Here is a 14,499-nt window from a genome sequence, read left to right as displayed (position 1 = left end):
TGCTACAGTTTTTGGTTTTAGTTTCTAAATTTTGTGATGCTGATATTATGATCTGTTCTTGCTAGTGGTTTCTCCAGCATTCCTATAAAGAAGGCGAGAGCAGTGGAGGGTAGCTATCCAATAAGGGGGGTCTTTTTTTTTTTTTTAATGTTTTATTTTATTTCTAGGCGAGAGAGAGAGACAGTGTGAGCAGGGAAGGGTCAGAGAGAGAGGGAGACACAGACTCTGAAACAGGCTCCAGGCCCTGAGCTGGCAGTCAGCACAGAGCCCGACGCGGGGCTCGAACCCACGAACCGCGAGATCATGACCTAAGCGAAAGTCGGACGCTTAACCGACTAAGCCACCCAGGCGCCCCTCTTTTGGTAGTGTTTTACAGAAAAGAAATTGTTGACAAAGAAAGGAAAACTGTGTGTTTCTTTGTAATTAAAACTTTTTACAGCCACCAGTTGAAATCTGAATTACGACAAGACAAACAAAAAACCTTTTCAACCAGTAGCAGTCNGGTCAGAGAGAGAGGGAGACACAGACTCTGAAACAGGCTCCAGGCCCTGAGCTGGCAGTCAGCACAGAGCCCGATGCGGGGCTCGAACCCACGAACTGTGAGATCATGACCTAAGTGAAAGTCAGACAGTTAACCGACTAAGCCACCCAGGCGCCCCTCCAATAAGAGGGGTCTTAAAGCTTCCTTTACATTAAAAAAAATCTTGATTTTATTTATATTTCTATTTTAATTAATCTATAGTATACAGAGTTTTTTACAGATGCTTTCTTATTTTTAGGATGTTTAAAAGTAATCTCTAGACCCAACATGGGGCTCGAACCTACAACCCCAAGATCAGGAGTCACATGCGCTCCATCAACTGAGCCAGCCAGACACCCCTGTTCAGATGCTTTTATTCAAACATTAACATAAGATTAAGATGACACCAGTGGTCTAAGAATGTTACTGTTGTTATTTGGAACATGAGGTAATAGAACTTTTGGGAGGATCAGAGGTCTCCCCCACCTCTGCCCTGAACCCCCTTAGTGCCTCCACTTATTTCTGTCCTTGAAAATATAATGTAAAGAGAGAATATTGGGAAACATAAGGATGGTTTGGCAAGATTATGGGGTCCTGTTGCTAGGTTTAAAGTTCAAATCTGTCTTTTTACTTAGCTTGCAAGACTGGTGGGTATCTCTCATGGAAATTCAGAGTGAACATCAGAGCTGGCATTAACAGAAGAAGCTTTATGTTTCAGAGAACTCTCATTTCAAACCTCTTCCCTTCCTGCTTTGCCTTGAATAATTGCTTGAAGGCAGACAGGCAGGTGTCATTGTAAAAACAGAGCTAGAGATTTATTAAAATGTCTATCCTATGTGGATTTAAAATAGGAGTGAATTCTTTTAACAAGGGGATTCTAAGTGAGAATCATTGATTTTTTTTAAAGCTTGTTTGTTTATTTTTTGAGACAGAGTGCAAGCACAAGATGGGCAGAGAGAGAGAGGGGTGAGAGAGTATCTCAAGCAGGCTCTGCACTGTTAGCGCAGAGCCTGATGTGGGGCTTGAACTCATGAACTTTGAGATCATGACCTGAGCTGAAATCAAGACATGGATGCTTAACTGACTAAGCAACATACACTCCCTGAGAAGTGTTGATTTTTAGTCTCAGGTCTCAAGCAGGTAGACTCATAGGAAACATAAGAGAAAAAGAAATCTCTGGGCCTAGGTCGCATGATTTCTTCATTCTTTTTGGATTTAAAATTTAATGTTAAGGAACACCCTACATAATTGAAATATTTGGATTTAATAAAGAGTACACAACGTGATTAGGAAAATTACTGTTGTCGAACTGCAGTGGCACACAGGTCCAGTAGAAGCCATGTAAGTATTCATGGTATTATATGACTTTCATAAGTATCTCAATCACCAACCGATCACCCAAGATTACTGCCAACCAAGTTGTATTATAGCTTTGTGTGCTTCCAGTAAAATTGTGACTAAAACTTACTGTGGTGTATAGAAAGAAAATGTCTGTGTTAGGGGCTAGCAAGTTCAGTATATAAAAGTGTTCAGTGTTCCAGCCAAAATTTTTTTAATGTTTACGTATTTATTTTTGAGAGAGAGCGCGCATGAGTGGGGAGAGGAGCAGAGAGAGAGGGAGACACAGAATCCGAAACAGGCTTCAGGCCCCAAGCTGTCATTACAGAGCCTGACACGTGGCCCCAACTCATGAACTGTGAGATCATGACCTGAACTGAAGTTGGATGCCCAATTGACTTAAGCCACCCAGGTGCCCCCAATCGAATTTTTATCCACTTGGTGTCTTATGAATATATAGAGGACAATCATTTATTTTTGACAATGTAAACATAATAGTAGTGTACTAATTAGTTGGTTCTTTTGCTGTGACAACTGTACCATACTAACATAAGGTGTTAACAACAGGGAAAACTGGCTAAAGGGTATATGGAAAAGTCTCTGTAACTTTTCTGTGAATCTAAAACTATCTTAAAGGTTACATGTATGTGTATATATGTATATTAAATATATAAAATAATTCCCCAGCTTAAAAACTTTAGTAGAAATAATTCTATTCATAAAACAGTGATTTTGTGTTAAAATACCATGAACATACCAGGTTAAGTCTCAAAAACCATTTCTTTCTACCTAGTCATTTTTTAAAAATTATCCATAGTCTAGAATCAAGTAGACTTCTTGATTCTGAATAAATGCAATCCTCTGCATACACACCTGTTATAAAAATAATTTTCATATTTTGTGATTTATTTTTAGCTTTGTTGGTAGGGATAATTAGTGCTCTTGTACCTGAAGTATTCTTTTTTTTTTTTAAATTTTTTAGTGTTTTATTTATTTCTGAGAGAGAGAGACAGCGTGAGCAGGGGAGGGTCAGAGAGAGAGGGAGGTACAGAATCTGAAACAGGCTCCAGGCCCTGAGCTAGTTGTCAGCACAGAGCCCGACACGGGGCTTGAACCCACGAACTGTGGGATCATGACCTGAGCCGAAGTCAGACGCTTAACCGACTGAGCCACCCAGGTGCCCCGCTTGTACTTGAAGTATTCTGAAAAATTCAGAGGAGAATGAATTGTAAACACTTTATTATTTACAAATATAATTACCTTTCCTTATAAATCAGTGTTGTCTTAAGATTCTGCCATTATCTCTTATTTCCAAGACAAAATCACTCTTTCTCAGATCTAGAAAACCCCAACCTTAAGTTGTTTGACTGGTTTCACCTACTGCAGTTTCTCTTAATGCTTTTTATATTCAAGTCTCTCCCGCAGTTTTCTAACCCCAGGCCTTTGTTGTAATATTCTGGGACTGGAGGCAGTAGCATGTGAAGCCAGATGCTGGAGGGTTCAGTCCCAGTTTGGCTGTGCAGACCCTTGTCAGTGTTGGTGAGGGTGTGCAGGGGAAGACTGACTGAGGTCCAGTAAGGATTGTGGACATTGTGCCTGTGCTGCTCATTCTCTTCCAGCCTCATGGTTCACTTATATAAGTACAGGATAAATTTTCATTTGTGCCTGCCAGACCATTAAAACTGTGTTTTTAACTGGTAAATACTGGTCAGGATCATTTACTCAACACTAGAATAAGGGTAAACATTCAAAAGAGGGAGAATTAGACCCACAAGCTGGTGGCTGTACTAGAGACACCAGGATGGTGTTGAGAGACCCTCACCTGTCTCTCTTCTTTCCACATGGATTTGTGACGTAATTGATATTCAGGACAATCCTGATATATTTGGGACCATTTTCTGATCAAATTTACTGTGTAAATCTCTAAGCAAATATGAGAGTAACAGCTGGTTATCTGTATGCAACTTGTATGTGGATAGTAATAGTTTTCATTTCATTGCTTTTATAGATATTTCTAAACATTACAATCAGAAAGCTACAATAGAGCATGAACTTCCAACAGCAACACAGAAGCTCATTACAACTAATGACTGTATCCTGGCATCAGTAGTAGCATTAACAAATGGAGCAGGAAAGGTGAGTTTTCTCTGCTTTATATTACATTAAATTTAATTCTTAATATATATATATTTTTTTATTTTTTTATTTATTTCTATGAGAGAGAGAGAGAGAGACAGCGTGAGCAGGGGAGGGTCAGAGAGAGAGGGAGTCACAGACTGAAACAGGCTCCAGGCTCCGAGCTGGCAGTCGGCACAGAGCCCGATGCGGGGCCCTAACCCACGAACCGCGAGATCATGACCTAAGCGAAAGTCGGACGCCTAACCGACTAAGCCACCCAGGCGCCCCATTAAATTTAATTCTTAAGTAAGCTTCTTTTTTTTTCCCCATGAAAGATATAGGAAAATTAATCTGTAAAAGGAGTTTGGAATATCAGGCTTTTTCGTAAAATAAAGTTGTCTCCCTTTTCCTTCTCCCTACCCAATATTTAAAGCAATAGGAGAGTGACTCTTTAGCATTTGTAATGAGTAAGTAGATCACTCACAGTTTATTTTTTAGTGAGATATTTGATGATCAGTATACATCATTGTGTATACCGAATGTCCGCTTTATAGAAATTAGGAAAATACATTAAAAGAAAAAAGAACCAATAAAATCTTCATTAATAATTTGGTTTTTTTCCCTCCTGGTTTTTTGTTTTTTGATACCACTTGTCATAATGCTACCACCTTTGTGTTTTGTTTCTTAAATAGAACTTTTAAGGTGACTTTCAACATATGTCTTTTCATTGAACCATTAATTTAGATAATGATTATTTGGATCATTAAGCTTTAATTATTATGATAAACTGGCCAAAATACATTTTCTCTAAAAATTCTGTCTTGGATATTCTGGTTTCAGCACCTGTCACATTGTCAGTATGTGTTCATGTGACGGTCATCAGCACCTTACTGATTCAGATTTCTCTGGGAACTACCCATATGTGTGTAACAAAAGGACTGTATTCAGAACTATCTTAGCCCATTTATTTCAGCGGATGCAACCTAATTTCTCAAGGAAATGGTCATCTCTTTCTGTGCTTATATATCATTTTTTGACAGGATGCCCATAACAGGAATACCTTTTTTTTTTTAGGTAATTAAGTTAACCAGAAGTAATCTCTGATCATATTACATTAAGTGTTATCTTTCTCTTCTTTCCCGACTCAGACTGGTCTTAGTGACACTTTGCAGTGCTTGGGGCCATAATTAGGAGTTGTTATCTTTAGGTTCTATCAGCACACAGATCCGTGCCTACAGGGTTCCTCACCCAGGGACTATCCTCACTGCCTGCGCTCGATCGCTTGCATCTACGGGCATGCCGAAGCTTTCTGAAGATGATTCTAACCTTGATTTAATTAAGGAACATTCTGGAAAAGAGATTGTTAGCACTTTAGAGGCATCTCTGCATTTTCCAACTTTTATGAAAATTCTGAAATATTAAATACCTTTAGCTCATTTTAGATATGCTTTACCTGAAACCTAAAAATGTTGTCTCAAGGAAAGATATCCAATCTTCATTGTGAAATTTTATGAATTTTTTTAAAGTTTATTTATTTTGGGAGAGAGAGGGAAAGAGAGATACACAGGGAGAGAGAGAGGATCCCAAGCAGGTCCCGCACTGTCAGTGTAGAGCCCAATGCAGGGCTCGAACTCAAAAACCATGAGGAGATAACCTGAGCCAAAATCAAGAGTCAGATGCTTAGCCAACTGAGCCACCCAGGTGCCCCTAAAAGGGTTTTTAACTGAAGTAAGTATCTGAACTAATGTTAGTTGTGGCAGCTTAATATTTAGCTAATGTGATTTGATTAAACTAAATTTTATGGCATATAATTTTTAAAAGCCCAGTAGGAAAATGTAACATATGCATATTGAAGAACAGTTAGAAAATGTAGAAGTACTAGAATGAGGAAAGAGTATAAACCTCACCATATACTGCCATGACCTAAAATGCAAACCCTGGGTGTATAATTATCCATGTTGTTTACAAGGAATATAAAACCCAAGACTTTTAGAATCCTTTGTTTTCTTGAATACTACCTAGTATAGAATTTCATTTGACATAGTAAAATATAAATGAAAAATGAAAACTTTCAGACCGTTAATGATTGCTTGCTTACTTTTTGAGCAATTTTTGCCAAGGTGTAGGATACTTTGTTCCATAAGTCACTTCTTTTTTATCAAAATAGGATATTCTTTAATATATCCAGCACTTTAATTTTCAAAGTCATGGCTCATCCATGGATCTTTGTGGCTACTTAACACAGATTTAACATTTGTTAAATCTGTGACAGGGTCTACTAAATTTCTAGTCTTTAATATATTTGTAAATCACAAATTGAGGTTTACAGAATTAAATTTAAATAGAGTTATCATATTCAAGATGCTGTGTCATGTCTCATGTTGGAATGTGAAACATTCAAAGTTAAAACACACATAGAATATGTAAATCCAAACATACATATTTCGAGACTCGTGGTTAGAAATTAATGAGGTAAATAGTTCATGATCATCATCCCCAGAATAAACCCTAATCAATCTTAGTTTTCAGAAAGAATAGAAATTGTCTAGGTAAAGACAACGTCAGAAATCTGGTCTCAATCTTTATGTACTGGTATTGTCTTTCTCTTACAAATTATTGCCCTAGGAATTCTCCTCAAATACATAAATATGGGCTTTTGGGCAGGTGTGACATTTCATTTCCATCTAGCACCTTTAACTGCTTCGAAAACTATTAGATATATATTTTAGACACATTATTGGAAAACAAAATCTATCTTCTTGTCACACTTGATTTAGATTGCGTCTTTCTTCAGCAACAACGTGGACTACTTCATTGCTTCTCTGAGCTATGGGCCTAAGGCAGCGAGTGGCTTCATTAGTCCTCTTTCAGCTGAGTGCATGCTGCAGTACAAGAAAAAAGCTGCTGCCTACATGAAGGCCCTGAGAAAGGTTTGTGAGCTGTTGTTAAATTTTCATCGGAGGAAAAATCAGGAATCATTCCAGAGAATGGCAAGAGTTTTTCCACATTTCGTATTATTTAGATTTTATACAATTTGGGGGTACAGGTGGTTGGTGAGTATTGGGAGAGATCTTTGGGGAGGAGAAGGTGACAGAGACCCAGACCTCAGTTAATATATGATCAATGCATAGGCCATGTTGGACTCATGTCCCTAAGTGTCTAGAATGAAGCAGCCAGGAAGCCAATAAATACCAAACTTTAGAAATCTCAAACTTGTGGGGTACCTGGGTGGCTCAGTTGGTTAAGCGTCCGACTTCGGCTCAGGTCACAATCTCACAGTTCGTGGGTTTGAGCCCTGTGTCGGGCTCTGTGCTGACAGCTAGCTCAGTGCCTGGAGCCTGCTTCAAATTCTGTATCTCCCTCTTTCTCTGACCCCCTCCCTGCTCAGCTGTCTCTGTCTCTCTCTCTTTCTCTCTCAGAAATAAATAAAACATTAAAAAAATTAAAAAGAAATCTCAAACTTGTAGAAATAGAAAAAAATTAAAATACACTTAAAATTTTTTCCTGAATATAAGAATACAAGGTCAGTGTAAAAAGAAATCAGAAGATATAACAGTGCATGAAGAAGAAGAAAATTATGCACCAATTCCCATCCCCTCCCAATGTAGCTACCCTTAATTTTGTTAGACTATATCTATATCCAAAAAATTTTAGTGTATGTGTGCACACAGGAAGACACACACATGTATGTGCTATAAAAAGCAAAGTGTATCTGGATACATACACTTTTATTTTATTTTGTATTTCTAAATTTTATATATATGGTAAAATTGGTTTCAGGTATAGAATGTAGTGATTCTTCATTTATATTTAATACCAGTGCTCATCACAAGTGCTCTCCTTAATTTCCATCACCCATTTAGCCCATCCCCTGCCCACCTCCCCTTCATTACTTCTTAGTTTGTTCCCTGTAGTTAAAGAGTCTCTTATAGTTTGCCTCCCTCCTTCTCTCTTTTTCCCCCCTTCTCCTATGTTCATCTGTTTTGTTTCTTAAATTTCACATATGAGTGAAATCATATGGTATTTGTCTTTCACTGGTTTATTTTGCTTAGCATAATATATTCTTGCTCCATCCACAATGTTGCAAATGGCAAGATTTCATTCTTTTTGTTGGCTGAGTCCATTGACATACATACACTGTTTTATTTTTTTATTTACTTTTAATTTTTAAATTTTTTAATGTTTATTTTTGAGAGAGAGCATGAGCAGCAGAGAGGCAGGAGAGAGGGAGACACAGAATCCAAAGCAGGCTCTAGGCTTTGAGCTGTCAGCGAAAAGCCCGACTTGGGGCTCGAACTCACAAAACATGAGATTATGACCTGAGCTGAAGTAGGACGCTTAACCGACTCAGTGACCCAAGCGCCCCTACATACTCTGTTTTAGAATATGGTTTTTCCTCTTAGTGAATTATGGATATAAAAATTGTGATTTTAATACATCAAATAATACATGTCTATAAATATAAATTGTTATTTTAATGCTTCTATAGTATTAAATCTATAGTATTTTCATTCTGTGTGTAATAATTTAATTAACCAATCCATTGCTTGTGGATATTTAGGTTGTTACCTATTTTTCATTGTTACATGCAGAGATACAGTAGGTATTCTTGCACATGCAACTGTGTGCATTTTTTACCTTTCTCCTCCTTATTTTTTTTAACTTTTAGTTACAAATAATGGCTAAACATATTCTTATATTACATTAGAACATTACAGGTATAGCCCCTAATTCCACTCTCTCTCCAGAGGTCACTATAGTTATCAGTTGGTGTATAATCTTCCAGAATCTTGGATATGCATCTACATAAACTTACAAAACTATACAATATATAGAATTTTCATTCTTTTTTCAACCTAAATGCATGTTTCATTGTGCAACTTGATTTTTCTTTTTTTTAACTTTTTAAGTTTATTTATTTATTTTAAATGACTTATATATTTATTTTGAGAAAGAGCATGAGTGGGTGAGGGAGGGAGAGACAGAGAGAAAGAGAGAAAATCCCAATCAGGCTCTGCACTGTCAGAGCAGAGCCCATTGTGGGGCTCAATCTCACAAACTGAACCATGAGATCGTGACTTGAGCCAAAATCAAGAATTGGACACTTAACCAACTGAACCACCCAGGTACCTTGATTTTTTTAAAGTGTCTTAGATGTGCCTGGCTGGCTCACTTGGAAGAGAGTGAGGCTCTTAGTCTCAGGGTCATGAGTTTGAGCCCCATGTTGTATGTAGAGATTATTTTAAAAAGTTAAAAAATGTTTTATTGGCGAATCACTATGTTGTACACCTGAAACTAACATTGTTCTTCAACTGTCTGTTTAACAATTTTTTTAAATGTTATTTGTTTTTGAGAGAGAGAGAGACAGATCATGAGAGAAGGAGGTGGAAAGAGAGGGAGACACAGAATCCGAAGCAGGCTCCAGGCTCTGAGCTGTCAGCACAGAGCTGGATGTGGGGCTCTCACTCACAGACCCGTGAGGTCATGACCTGAGCCAAAGTTGGACACTTAACAGACTGAGCCACTCAGGCACCCGTGTCAACTATACTTTAAAAAAATTAAAAAAAAAAAAAAAATTAAAAAAAATTTTAGAGATCTGTCTGTACCATTACATATGGTGACTACTATGTTTCTTTCAAATATAGCACAGAATTCTATAATATGGATGTTTTGTTGCTCATTTAGGTATTCCTTATTTGTGGGCATGTAGGTTCATTCCAGTTTTTTATTGTTATGATAATACTGCAACTGATAGCTTTGTAAATGGCTCCTTGGGCACATGTGTGGAATATTGAGTAGTGGAATATTTATTGCAAATTACCCTTAAGAATAGCTGTACTGTTTTATGTTTCTAGCATTGTATAAGGCTACCAATCTCTATGTTTGTCTAATTATTTTAATTATGTCTTTAATTTCCCAAAATGGAATTGCTGGTTCAAAGTCTGTGAATCTTTTAAATATTGACACATTTTTCCAGACTGCACTTTAGGAAGGTTACCTATTTATAGTTTACCTGCAGTAGAAGTATAAATTTAACCCATGAATTTAATAATTTGTCAATCAGAGAGACAAGAAGTTTCTTATTATTTTAATTTGCATTTATTTGCTTATTGGAGTGGCATGTCTTTTCATAAAGTTATTGTTTGTATTTATTCTGTCAATTCTCTGTTCATCGTTGACCTATTTTTAGATAACTGTTACTGATTAGGGCTGAAAGAGTTCCCTATACGGTAAGAATTGTAATCCTGTGCCTGTGTTGGAAGTATTTTTCCTCCAATTTGCTGTAGTATTTTTTTCAAAATAGAAGTTTGAATGTTTATGTCATTAAACCAATCTTTTTCTTTATTTTGGTGATTCTCGGCCAGGGGTACTTTTCAGGATTACAGAAATGTTCACCTACGTTTTCTTCCATTATTTTCATAGTCTAAAATTTTAGATTGAATTCTTTAATTCATCTTGGATTCATTCATTCTGATAGAGGTGTGAAAAAGGGATCTAAATAGTTATTTTTCTAGATTATTACCTGGTTATCCCTGTGGCATTTATCCAGTCTGTCCTTTCTCCACTGACTTAAAAAAAAGAAAAAAGCACCATTTGTTACATAATATGTTTTTGTGTATGCTTTTGTCTCTTTCTAGATTGTCCTCTCCCTTTATTTTTTTTTTGTTTGTTTTGGAAAGTTTTATTGGAGGTTTAATTGACATAAAAAACTGCATATATTTGAAACATACAACTTGATAGGTTTTGACATGTGTTTACACCCTTAAAATCAGTCAAGACAGTGCCCCTTAGTGATCTTTATTCCTGCCTCTCTGCCACATCTCTAATAGTCTGCTTTAAAAAAAAAATTGAAATGTCATTGTCATATCATATTATATTAGTTGCAGGTGTACAACATAATGATTCCACAGAGTGATCACCAAGATAAGTGTAGCTACCATCTGTCACCATACAAAGTTGTTACTATTTATATTCCTATGCTGTGGATCCTGTCCTGTGTCTTATTTATTTTATAACTAAAAGATTGTATCTTTTGATCCCGTTTCTCTATTTTGCCCATCCTCTCACCCCACTCCTGATTGTCTCATTGTTCTCTGTATCTGAGTCTGATTCTGTTTTGTTTTGTTTTACTTTAATTTGTTTTGTGTTTTAGATATCACACAGAAGTGAAATCATGTGGTATTTGGTACAAGTCCATATGGTTTTAGTTAGTATAGATTATAATTGGAATGACAGGTCCCTCTTCATTATTTTTCTTTAAAAATGGTCTCTGTCACATTATTAAAAGGAAATAGTGAATGTTGACATGTCTGAATTTCTTGTTGAACCCCATATTCTTTTTGTGTACGTAAGATATGGGAATGATATGATCTTTTATTTCTCCTTCTGCCTTTTCCACAGCCCCTCTTGGAGTCTGTGCCTTACGAAGAAGCTCTGGCAAACCGCCGGGTCCTTCTCAGCTCTACTGAAAGTCGAGAAGGCCTTGCACAACAGGTATGACACCTTGTAAATCATGCTACTTGTTAAAGGAGCATAAGTGTTAAATCCCCTGGAGAAGGCTTTTAACAGAACAATTTAAAAGGCTATATAAGTGAATGTCTAAAATTAATTGTTTAACATTTGTAAAAACACACCATGAGCATAATTCATTGAAGACCGTTTGTTGGTACTCTAAATAAGTCATCTTGATTCAGTTGGTGTTACAATTGCCACTCAGGTAATACCAACACACTTTGGCCATGGTGGGTCTTTCTTTCTTTAGGCACTAGATTTAAAAATCTGAAATAAAAAGGCAGAAAAGGGAGAGGAGCTAGAGACTGAGTTATTTTTATTTCATAAACGATCAGGAACAAAAAATGTCCAATATTCAGTTAGTTGGTCAATTGACTTTGGGGGCTAGATGGAGGTGGGAGGGAAGTTGGTGCACATTGACACTGGCTTAGCTTTTGTCGGAGACTTAACTTCAACAGCAGGCTCGCTTTAAGTTTTGGAAATTTTTATTTTTTTTATTTATATATGTTTTACTATTTTTTAAATGTTTATTTACTTTTGAGAGAGAGAGAGAGAGACAGAACATGAGTGGGGAGGGGCAGAGAGAGAGGGAGACATAGAATCTGAAGCGGGCCAGGCCCTGAACTGTCAGCTCAGAGCCTCATGAGGGGCTCAAACTCACGAACCATGAGATCATGACCTGAGCTCAAGTTGGATGCTTAACCAACTGAGCCACGCAGGCACCTCTGGAAATACTTATTTTAAAGAGAGAGCAGATAGATTCACTTGAGACTTCTTTTTGTCTGCTGGCACATATCACTTATCTTTTTGACATTACATGTGCTAGGATGTTGGAACTAAATATTTAATCCAGAGAGCAATTCCTAAAAAAAAAAAAAAAAAAAATTCTTGAGACAAAAAATAAAATGTGGAATACTTTAAAAATTGATTTTCGGGGCGCCTGGGTGGCTTAGTCGGTGAAGCGTCCAACTTTCGCTTAGGTCATGATCTCACGGTTCATGGGTTCGAGCCCTGTGTCGGGCTCTGTGCTGACTGCCAGCCCAGAGCCTGGAGCCTGTTTCAGAGTCTGTGACTCCCTCTCTCTCTGACCTTCCCTGCTCACTCTGTCTCTCTCTCTCTCCTAGAAATAAATAAAAACATTAAAAAAATTTTTTTAAAAATTGATTTTCAACTTTCTTCTTACTTTATGTAAGGAAAGTAAGGCTTAAAGAAATTAAACAGCTTTTGCTCAAAGTGGCTAGTAAGTAGGAGAACTGGCTTCAGAGCTATTGCTTTCCACCCCCCTCCCCCACTCTGCCATTGATCAGCTGTAGGCTATTCTGATAAGCACTCTGGGTGTCCCTTCCTGCCTCTCTGAAGTAAGTCTAAGATCTGCCTTCCAGGGCCTTGTAAGGATTAATTGAGCCAATGAGAGGCAGTGTGATATAGTGAAAAGAATCAGACTTGTGAGCCAGACACAGGGGATCCAAATCTCGGCTCTGCCATTCGCTAGCTTTGCAGGTGGTTCAGCTGCTGGGAGCCTTAGTTCTCCTCTTTGGGAAGAGAGAATCGAAGGACTGTGAGGTGTCAGTGGGATCCTGGCAGGGAAGTACCGTGAACAGTGTCGGCTGCATGGTAATTGCTCAACCATGATAGCCAGTAAAGCATTTGGAATTCACTGTAAGATTGCTTTTATTTTCATGTACCTCTCAAGCTTTCATTTGCCCTGAGAATTAGTGTATTTAAACTTCTTATTGAATGGAGTATAATATACTTAAAAAAATTATACAAATTATTAACATATAGTTGACCTTTGAACAACAAAGGGGTTAGTGGCATTGACCCCCTCACACTGTTGAAAATCCATTTGTAACTTTTGACTCCCCCAAAACTTAACTACTAATAACCTACTGTTGACTGGAAGCCTTACTGATAACATAAACAGCCCATTAACACATATTTTCCATATTATATGTATTATATACTGTATTCTTACAATTAAGCTAGAGAAAAGATGTTATTAAAATCATAAGAAAGAGAAAATACATTTACAATATTGTACATATTTATTGAAAAAATCCATGTATAAGTTGATCCACATAATTCAAACTGCTGTTCAAGGGTCAACTGTATATCCCAGTGAATTTTCATAAGGAAACATACTGATGTAACTAGCACCTTGGTAACAGTTTTTCAAAAGAACACTTTTTTTTTTTTTTTATAAATGTTTTATTTATTTCTAAGTGAGAGAGAGCAGAGGACGGCAGAGAGAGAGGGAGATACAGAATGTGAAACAGGCTCCAGGCTCTGAGCTAGCTGTCAGCACAGAGCCTGACGCAGGGCTCAAACCCACGAACCGTGAGGTCATAACCTGAGCCCAAGTCGGACATGCAATTGACTGAGCCACCCAGGCGCCCCAAAAGAACACTTCTTTGTGCGAGGTATACCTTAAAAAAAAACATGCTAGGACAGCAGTAGCCTTCCTTAGCTGCTTTCCAGTTATTAGTCTCCTTGCCCCTAAAGAAAACCATCAATCATCCTGTGTTCTAACACACAGATTAGTGAAAAGTTCAGTAAATGAGCTTTCCATTCAGTGAGATTATATAATATATATTTTTTCAGGTCTGCCTTCTTTCATTCAACATTATATTTGTAATATTCATCTGTGTTATATGTAATTGTAACCTGTCCATTTTCATTGTTGTTTAGTATTCTGTGTGAACATGGATTATTCTTTTTTATTGCCTATGAATATTTGGGTAGTTTCAGATGTTTGGCTCTCATAGTGCTATTGTGAACATCCTTACACACGTCTTCTGGTAAACATGTACGCTTTTCTTTTGCGTACCTATGTACAAGTAGAATTGCTGGGTCCTATAGGATATGATGTCTTCAGCTTTAAAGATCCAGCCAAACAGTTTTTCAAAGTGTTTGTCCCATATTCCAGTCCTGCTAGCACTATCTGGCAGTTTCATTTGCTCCACAAACATGCCCACATTTGTATTTTCTTTTTTTTTTAACTTTTAAAAATG

General features: G+C 37.2%; 1 protein-coding gene across 3 annotated transcripts in view; it reads left to right on the top strand.

Moving 5' to 3' along the window:
* The window catches only part of PPP1R21 (protein phosphatase 1 regulatory subunit 21), a 64,447-nt gene that overhangs the window by 35,730 nt on the left and 14,218 nt on the right, over nt 1-14,499 (top strand). For 2 of the 3 annotated variants that reach the window (XM_039245926.1, XM_039245927.1), the window contains 3 exons: nt 3,867-3,994; nt 6,754-6,906; nt 11,378-11,470. In XM_039245926.1, the coding sequence (XP_039101857.1) occupies nt 3,867-3,994; nt 6,754-6,906; nt 11,378-11,470 (374 nt within the window). The remainder of the gene's footprint in view (nt 1-3,866; nt 3,995-6,753; nt 6,907-11,377; nt 11,471-14,499) is intronic. The other variant, XM_039245928.1, reaches the window with a different exon arrangement.

The sequence above is a fragment of the Hyaena hyaena genome, unplaced genomic scaffold (assembly GCF_003009895.1).
Source record: "Hyaena hyaena isolate Hyena2069 unplaced genomic scaffold, ASM300989v1 scaffold_274, whole genome shotgun sequence".
NCBI classification, from domain to species: Eukaryota; Metazoa; Chordata; class Mammalia; order Carnivora; family Hyaenidae; genus Hyaena; species Hyaena hyaena.
Note: the sequence above shows the minus strand (reverse complement) of the source record. Positions and strands in the feature narration are given on the sequence as shown.